The following is a 9,236-nucleotide window of genomic DNA, read 5'->3' as shown; positions in this document are numbered from 1 at the left end:
TAGTCATACAAATTTTACGCTAAATTATCAGTAATTCTTAACTTAATTCCACTCATTCCAGCAGCCTTTTCTTTTTTCTTCTGATTGATCGACAAACTTGAGTATGTGGGGGTAGAAAAAACAAGGTAATTAATTATTAATTATGAATTTTCGGCTTCCGTTATGTTTTTCCTGACTCCATAAATTCTAGCGACTGATATGCGGGACAAACTACCAGTTTATTTTTTGGGGATTTTATTTTTTTATATTTTTTTTTCTGCTTCCAATTTTTTTATTTATTCTCTAAATCTGGCTGACATATCTTAAAACTAAATTTGTTTTCTTTTCCAGATTCCATTGTTTTGTTTCTATGTAGATAGAGATAAATAAGTTAAACCTCAGTTAATTTTGTCTCCAAATCTAACCAGGGATGATAAGCTAAAACCTAGTTAATTTTCTCCAAATCTAGCAAGAGATGATAAGGTAAAACCTCGTTGGTTGTTTCTCTTCATCAGGAAAAAAATTTATCCATTTCTGGTCTCTAAATCTAGCAAACGATTAATCAGTTAAAACCTAACTAATTTTGTCTCTAAAACTGACAAGAGGTGATCAGTTAAAACCTAGTTAATTTTGACTCTCAATTGAACAACAGGTGATGACTTAAAATTTTGTTAATTTTGACTCTAGATCAGTTAAAACCTATATAAATTGATTTTGTCTCTAAAGCTAGCAAGAGAAATTCTCACTTGGCCTCATTCTGATGAATTGATTTTGTCTCTGATTAGCTTTACCTGAGATCTTTTCCTGATTGAATTAGTACTATGTAGGGTAGTTCCTTTTTGAAAAGGTTTGATTGATCTAATAATGTCTAACAGAGTATGCTGCATCGACTTGTTTTTAATGATTTCATTGTCTGCCTCTAAATCCATCTAGATATTGCCTCTTTGGGGCTCCTTTCCTTTCATGATTTGTCTCTTTATAGTTTTTACATAAGATCCATCACTTTATTTCTTTTTTATGGCATAGACATGCTGATAAGTTTAAAAGGATGTTCTACAGAATAATGGGTTCCTTTATTGGGTTCTCTTCTCTTCAAATGTTTTCCTTACCTTTCTTCTCCCTTTGCAGGATATCATCTCTTTGTGGAGGTTAGAATGATGCAATAGATGGCTCCAAAGCAAGCTTCTTTGGAAGCGGAAACTGTAGCCAAGCATGCCATCCATTCACTGGGCCGAGGTTATGATATCCTTTGCGATCTGAGGTTTTCATCATGTAAGAATGCAAATGGTGAACCCCTGATTGAGTTTAGTGACAAAGAGAGGCAGAAGCTTGTACTTCCAGGGGGGTTAGCTATTGAGAATGTGCCTTCGATCTTCAAGTGCGATAAAGGTGAACGTACACGTTTCCGTTCGGATGTGCTTACTTTTGATCAGGTGAGTTTAGCAAAGCTCCTTATTTAGTTTCTAAGTTCAGCGTTCTCAAAGGTGTATTATTAAATCAGCTTTACATGTATTGAACATAAGAAACAAAACATCATCAAAGGTATAAGGTTGAAGTGTGTTTAGAGTTTCTGGCAGTAGCAGTTTGGATTGGAATAAATTAGTTTCTAGTAAGCATTGATGAGAGGCATGAAAAAGAAGGGGAACATAGAAGAACATGTGGATTTTTATTGTGAAGACAAGTATTTTCGGCATTTTTGTGTGAACGGAATGCTTTGCAAGAGTTTCAGGCAATAATGATTCAGATTCAAATAAATTAGTTTCAAGAAAGTATTGATGAGAGGCATGAAAAAAAAAGGGAACAGAGAAGGACACATGGATTGTTTATTGTGAAGATGAGTATCGTAGATATTTTAATGTATATGGAAGATGAGTGTCTGAGGACCAAAAGACGATCTGACAAATTCTACACTTAAGAAAAATTAAGAAAAAGTCAAGGGTAAGCTTGTGAAGTTATTGTTTGATGCAAGTATTAATGAAGCTCTGTCACTGAATGACAATTGTTTCCATATGATTTATCTAGTATTCAATTAGACTTCGGCATACAAAAATATTCTATTGTCATTGTCTTCTTATGGTAGATGGCCCATTTTCTAGTTTATCGAGTCACATAAACTTACGAACGTCAACATTTTTGTACTTAACTGGCAAAGGATTGAGTTCTCAGTCTAAAATAGAGAATGAGATACTTCTGTTTTTTGTTGGTGAAACATGGGTCTTCTAGATCAATGATAGGAAGAGCCTTATGATAGCTTTGAAACATGTGCAAGATAACTTAATAAACTATCACCCACCCTAACTGTTGCCACTATCAGATTTATCATAATTGCTTCTGTAGAATTTCCAATGTATATCTTAACTATTCCATATCCAAAATATTATATTACAGATGTCTCAGCAGTTCAATCAGGGGCTCTCGCTATCTGGAAAGACTCCATGCGGCCTCTTTAATTCTATGTTTCAGTTTTCTGGAGTATGGCCTAAGGATGCGGCATCAACAAAGCGTCTTGCACTGGATGGATGGTTCTATACCCTGTATACCGTTGAGATGCCAAGATCTAACCTTGTTTTGAAAGAAGAATTGAAAGCGTTAGTACCAGAATCATGGGATCCAGCTGCATTAGCCAGGTGAAAAGATAAATTTCAATGTATTCGTATTTCTGGAAACATGTGCTGTTGCATTGGCCAAAAACAAACCAGTTAATAATATTTGGGGTTCTATGCAACATAAGAACAAAAAGACCCTGATGTATGGATTTGTTTTCACATATCAAAATCAGTTTAGACCTTGTTATTTAGGGTAGATCCCTACTTTCTCCTTCAGTGTTCTAACCTGAATTTCCACATATAAGTTTTCAACAATGTAAGTTCCTTTTTGCCACCCCCTAGCACATTTCCTTCGTTTAGCTTTCTCTCTAAGTCTTATCATAACCATTGGTCCTGTAACTAAAATGTGTGCCCATGCAACTATGTAAATATTTGCATTAATATCAGAAGTATATCAGCGCTTGATATTTAGATAATAATCTCTTTTTGCCATTGATTATTTTATTGCAGCCTGAATAGGCAGAATCTAACTCTCCCATTGAAAGAGGTTGAAAGAAATATTTAATTTTCAAGCATATACCTTCATGGCTTTGCGTTTGCTTGACTGACCATTTGCATTGATTATATTTTCCTTGTAGGTTTTGGTTGTCCTCATAAAGATCTAAAGCATTGTTTTACGTTGGGTGTGTTGCAGCTTTATCGAGGCTTATGGCACACACATTATAGTGGGTGTGAAGATCGGTGGAAAAGATGTACTCTACTTGAAGCAACAACAGCCATCAACCTTAACTCCTGATGAGCTTCAGAAACTGCTTTCTGAAGTGTCGGATGACCGGTTTTCCCAAACAGAAAAAAGCTCCAGAAAGGGCGCTCACATGAACAGAAGGGTATTCTTTTCTGTATATGGTCACACATTAGTTTGTGAAACCTTGTATCATAGTTGTAGTAAAACTAAAATGTTTATGTATTTATGCATAACATGACTGACCAGTAATTATGCATCAATATTATTATTCGTATCTACTCATATTTTGTTTTTCTTTGCTCTTTTTCCGATAAATCACGTGGAACCAAAAAACAAGAACTGAAAGATTTTTTTAATGTGCCACCGTGCAGTATAATATGGACTCTGAGTGGTCATCCCAGACAATTTTTAAAGATAAACAGGTAACCTCAGTTTACAATGTTCATGAGTTAACCTAAGCTCATAGGTCTAGTAGGGTTGGGTGACATGTACTCAAGACTCTTCTAAGTTCTCATGCTGCACTAGATGTACTGAGGTCGAGGGTTTGAATGATAGGGTCAATGACTTGCATATATTGATGAATAATTTCTAATGGTTTCTATGCTTTTGTGATGAAGCATGTAATCATTTCTCCAAGGAGAAAGGGTGGCCTCAATGAGGCTGAAACACACTCGGAATGGGTCCGAACTGTGCCGTTGGCACCTGATGTTATATCTATGAGTTTTGTGCCCATCACATCGTTGCTCAGTGGGGTTCCTGGAAATGGGTTTTTAAGCCATGCAGTGAACCTCTACCTTAGATGTGAGTGCATTGTTTTCTTTACCAGGAACTGTGTGATTGTCTTATGAAGATGTCCAAAATGGTGTCATTTTATGTGGTTCATTCCTATTTTCTCAGATAAACCACCTATTGAAGAGCTACGGCAGTTTCTAGAATTTCAACTGCCCCGGGAATGGGCACCTGTATTTGGTGAATTGCCGCTAACTTTGTCAAGGAAAGAACATAGCCCTTCAACACTGCAGTTCAGTTTGATGGGTCCCAAGCTTAAAGTTAGCATTACACCGGTATTGCATTGTGTTTGGTTTAAATTCACCCTGTTTCAATATTTTATTAGCTTATTTATTTTTATGGCATGCATGTCATGATGTCTTCTCAACTTAGATAACACTATGCATTGTTCTGGATTTCCGTCATTAAAGTCCCGCTAATCGAGAAAAGATCTCCTTGGGATTTGTCGATAGTTAAGGGGTAATCCCAAGAATTAGCAATCATCTAATATTTTATCATGTTTTTCTAGAGTTTAGGGGTTTAGGGTTGGGGAAAGTCTTCGGGGTGTATGCAGACAGAATGTCTTTGGACAAGTTGATATAGGGAGATCCTTTGGGTTAAGTTTCAATGTTTGCCATCAAGACATTCGTTAGGCCAGATCATAAGGTGTTTAATGGCCAGATGAAATAATAGACTTGCCTTCACTTTTGCTAAGAGTTATTTTCTTTCAAGCAGGTGACGGTAGGGAAAACACCAGTTACGGGGATGCGCTTGTACTTGGAAGGAAAGAAATGTGACCGATTGGCAATCCATCTCCAACACTTAACAGCAATGCCAAAAATCTTGCAACCTTTATGGGAAGAGCATCCATTTTCAGGCCAAGTAACATGGCAAGATGCCGAGGATTCCAATCCACGCTACTTCGAACCAATCCAATGGAAGAGCTTTTCTCACGTTTGCACTGCACCGGTGGAGAATACAGAGACGTTGATCGGTGACCATGCAGGTTCATCGGTGGTTATTGGAACTCAACTCGGGATCAAAAGCTTCGGTCTGAAAAATGTACTCTTCCTTCGGTTATTATACTCCAAGATAGCAGATGCCAAGATTCGGCGATCAGAGTGGGATCATATGCCATCTTCAACGCAAAAGTCGGGTGTATTCTCGAGCTTTATAAGCACAACTTTCTCCTCGCCAGCAGCTTTAAAGCCTCCAGCACCACCACCTCTGATGCCTCGCATAGAAATGAATTCGGGTGTTTATCCTGATGGCCCCCCAAGACCCGTAGTACAATCAAAGCTCTTGAAGTATGTTGATACGACTGAAATGACCAAGGGCCCCCAAGATATGCCTGGACACTGGCTCGTCACTGGTGCGAAACTCTTCTTGGATAACAAAAGGATTTGTCTTCGGGTTAAATATTCGCTTTTAACTGTCCCTTCAATTGATTTGTATACATCCGCCTTGTAAAATGATGTTTTCTTTTGGGAGTGAGACTATCATTATTGTAACCATGGTGGTACAAGCCATGTATACATGATTCAGCTTTGATGTAATGTTTATGATATGAGATGTAATATTTGAAATGAACATTTATAGTGTGCACCATGGATTGATTTGCTCAAGACAAAGGAATGGTAGTGAAAAGGTAAAAATAATGGATGCCAATTAGCTAGGTTAAAGTAACAAATGTGCACAAATGAAGATTTCTGATGAGTTGTAATTGGAGAATTCAGAACCACAACCCTCACATGATGTAATATAATGCAACTTCAATACCTAACTTGTGAGGTCGAGTGCGAAGTAGTGTAAGGGCTCTACGAGCATTACTACTCATATTGGTAATGAGATAAGGTTGAATACAATCAATAGGCATTCTTGCTTAATATTGAGACCAACATTTAGGGTTGACATTCGCAATGTAGTATTCTAGCTTTGTCCTCTTAGCATCTTCCCACTTCATCCTTAATGATTCCATCAACCTTTCCTCAATCATTACAAAATGCATAACATCGCCTGAAAGCTCTAAAAGATCATCCACACCCCATCTTCTAAACCATTTCCTTGTGTCAACAACCAAACCAGATGATAGAATCTTACTCTTATGATTGTTTTGTAGCTTACATCCAACATTCCAAGCAAGATGTGGTAATCAATTTTTCGGCATATTCTTGACATTTGTAATGTATCTATATACTCTTTGGAGTGGCAATATTTCTATGGGCCAAACATCTGTTTCAATAGCATAACTTGGTAAGAGGTAATGTATTTAACTCCTAATTGCCTCCTTAAAAAGATCTTTTGAATTGGGTGGATTCCGTGAAGTTTGCCGCAACGACTGGTTGGCTCGCCTTGCGTATTCAGGTCTCCATTGACTGTCGAAACCGCGAGACTAAATTAAACAGTTTGTGCATCGACATCATGATTTGGCAGTCCGCAAGGGCTTGCCAAATGGGGTATTGATTGGCGGAAGCGATCATCCGGTTAGCATCGAGTGTTCTGTGGTTCGATTCGTTGAACCGGTGCCGCAGGTCGAATCAGGTGGTTATATTCACATTGTTCTAGTGTATGGGCCCTAGAGTGGCATATTGGGCAGTGCAACCTCAAGGTGCATTTGACAGCCGAATGATCGGGGTTACAACATGTTGTGTGTTGGACCGCTTGACGAAAACGCAGTTCGTCATCCAATAAGGCTACAAAGCGGTCATGTTCATGTTGTCATTTGTCTGTGCGCTATCCAATCGAAGTACGTGATCGATAACGTCTTTGGGAGTCTTTCCTGAAAAATCGACCATTGCTAAGGTCGTATGTAGGGGCTCACAAAGGGCCACCAAAAAGGTCTCCGTAATCTCGTCTTTTGAGGGTGACCGTGTCAGGTAGTGCCAGAGACTCTAGAAGCGAATAACAAACTGTGGGACGATTTTGTGGGCATCCTGGCCGATAGCATAGAACTGACTCATTAGTTCGCGTTGTGGGATCCGACGATGGAACAGTCAGAGGAACTTGCCCTTCAATTGTTCGAAATTTGGGAATTCGGCCAGGTCGTGTTGTGAATACTAGTTCGTCATCTAACCATCTAGGGATAGCCCGAACACGGCTATATTCGATGCATTCGCGTTGACCTCTGCTAGCTATTGGGAGACTTGTTTGGTTTGCCACGTGGTGAGGAAAGCGTGCACATGTGCCTCAGCGTCTGCTTCATCATTGTAGCGAGGATATGGATATGGCATTGTGTCAGAGTCTTGGACATCGGAAGTATCCTCGATAGTGTTGATAACGTGGTCGGTAGTGTGTGGGGTGTGGTCGCCGTTGTGGTCGACGTCCAACCTAATGTCGTTGGTTGTTCTGGTCTCATATTGTGTCTTGGAGAGGACTTTGTTTATCCTGGGCTGGACTAGCCACAAACATAGGGTGTCCTTCCGGATCAGTTCACCAAAGGGGTGGTTATGGGTAGGATGTTAACTGGCACAGATATGATTGTAATCCAATTGTTTCGGGATCGGTTTCGGGATCGCAATATAACACCAATTGATTAACACGTGTAAGATATAAGATTAAGCATAGACGGTAAGTAGACAAGATACATAATACTGAAATCCAATTCAACTTATGTTACTTCCATCTTCATTACATTGCTTCCCGGATCCTTTTAGAGGCCTCCAGTTCTGATTACAAAACAGTACCATACCGGAAACCGGCTACGAATCAGTCCGGATCCGGATCGCTGCAACTATTTTGGATCCGTTTGTTCGTATTATAATTATAACTAATTAATACTAATACTATTATCCGTTCTCAACTCGTCCCACACTTGTCCTCCACACTCTAGCCAAAACATGGCACACCTGTGGGACAATACATTGTACGTCGAATCCACAAGTTAGCTCTATCAATCCTCGTCGCGTATGTCCAATATACTCTGGTCTAGGGGTTCGAACGGTACTTCACTCAGTTGTTGCTGCTCTTGTTGCTTCTTCTCCTGTTGCTCCTGTTGTTGCTCTCTACCTTCTTCCGGCTGAAGAATCTCCGTTCTTGCGCCAGCTTCGGTATTCTCTCCGTCTCCGGTCCTCGCTCGCTGCTCTCCGACCCGACCGCTTCGTTCTAGTCCACACTGGCTTCCCTTGGCTGTTCTCTTTTGGCTTCATTTGGCGGCTCCTCCTCCTGCGGTTGTGGTTCCCCAGACTGCTCCTCATCACTTATGTTGATTGTCGTCGTTGAGCGTCTTTCAGCTTCCAACCGTCGGTGTTCCCGTTTGTATCGCTCGAACTGAAGTTGTGTTCTGAGCTGATCATCATCAAGCCTTTCAATCAGCCTTCGGACAGCTTCAAGGTGAGTTTTGGCCAAGGAAAAGAAGTCGTCTGACAATTCCTCCCGGATGGTGACAATACTTTCTTCATCCATCTTGTAGAAAATGTCATCATCCTTCTTCTGGTTTTCCGCATCAGCTCAGAGAATCTGTAATTCAATCGCTTGTTGCGACCATTGATTCCACACTATGGCTGCACAATCATCAATATTGGTCTTCATCCGGTTTTTCCATGTCGTGACTATCATCTATATTCGTTCCACACCGAGCTTGATACTGTCCTTTGCAGCCTGCTTCTCGTCCTTCATCTTCTTGATAAGGGCAGCAGTGGCCTGTACCTGTACTTCATAATCCAATAACTTGGTTTGGTAGGTAATTTGGACCTTATCCAAAGCCATTTTTGCCCGTTCTAATTCGTCATAGTGCATTCCGGTGAGCTGTATTCTTTTCCTCTCCGCTTCTTCCAACATCTTCACCGTTGAGACAATCGTCCTTTGTTCTTCCACCAGCGCCTCCATTTTCTTTGCTAGTTCCGTCCAGACTTCCTTAAATTTCTCTTGCTGCCGGTCAAAATCCGACCCCAGCTTCTTGTGTTCCGCTTCAAGCAGCTTGTGGTTCTGGTGCAGATTTTCAAAATCTTCCGTTTTTTGCTTTAGTCTTCGGTTTAATTGGGAGCGTGCCCGGTCCTCTCTCACCTTCTATTGCCAGATTTCTTCTTTTAGCCGTTCTATTTGGGTTTCCGCCATTCTCCGGAGCTTGTCTTTTTCTCGCTGCAGTTTTTCTCTTTCCTCCTTCCGACGGTCGTTGTTTGCTTGATTTTTCCAGAGATTTTCTTCCATCCTCCACTTCTCTTCTTCAGTTGTCTTCCTTTGCACTTTTTCTCATTCTCGCA

At 40.1% G+C, this 9,236-nt stretch overlaps 1 protein-coding gene across 1 annotated transcript; it reads left to right on the top strand.

The window, feature by feature from the left end:
- Positions 1-1,107: 1,107 nt before the first annotated feature.
- LOC147849838 (MAC/Perforin domain-containing protein) lies at positions 1,108-5,643 on the top strand. The gene is made up of 7 exons (XM_087337000.1): positions 1,108-1,412; positions 2,368-2,606; positions 3,220-3,412; positions 3,642-3,692; positions 3,888-4,071; positions 4,168-4,334; positions 4,774-5,643. The coding sequence occupies exons 1-7, from the start codon at positions 1,146-1,148 to the stop codon at positions 5,506-5,508; spliced, it is 1,836 nt and encodes a 611-aa protein (XP_087193126.1). The 5' UTR covers positions 1,108-1,145; the 3' UTR covers positions 5,509-5,643.
- The last annotated feature ends 3,593 nt before the right edge of the window (positions 5,644-9,236 follow it).

This window comes from Azolla caroliniana, unplaced genomic scaffold (genome assembly GCF_043228905.1).
Source record: "Azolla caroliniana isolate FFs.n. ecotype wild unplaced genomic scaffold, voAzoCaro1.0.p SCAF_22, whole genome shotgun sequence".
NCBI classification, from domain to species: domain Eukaryota; kingdom Viridiplantae; phylum Streptophyta; class Polypodiopsida; order Salviniales; family Salviniaceae; genus Azolla; species Azolla caroliniana.
Note: the sequence above shows the minus strand (reverse complement) of the source record. Positions and strands in the feature narration are given on the sequence as shown.

Coding starts and splice junctions, on each gene's coding strand:
- LOC147849838 (XM_087337000.1), top strand. CDS start 1,146: ATGGCTCCAAAGCAAGCTTCTTTGGAAGCGGAAACTGTAGCCAAGCAT. Junction 2,607..3,219: donor GATCCAGCTGCATTAGCCAG/GTGAAAAGATAA, acceptor GGTGTGTTGCAG/CTTTATCGAGGCTTATGGCA. Junction 4,335..4,773: donor TTAAAGTTAGCATTACACCG/GTATTGCATTGT, acceptor TCTTTCAAGCAG/GTGACGGTAGGGAAAACACC.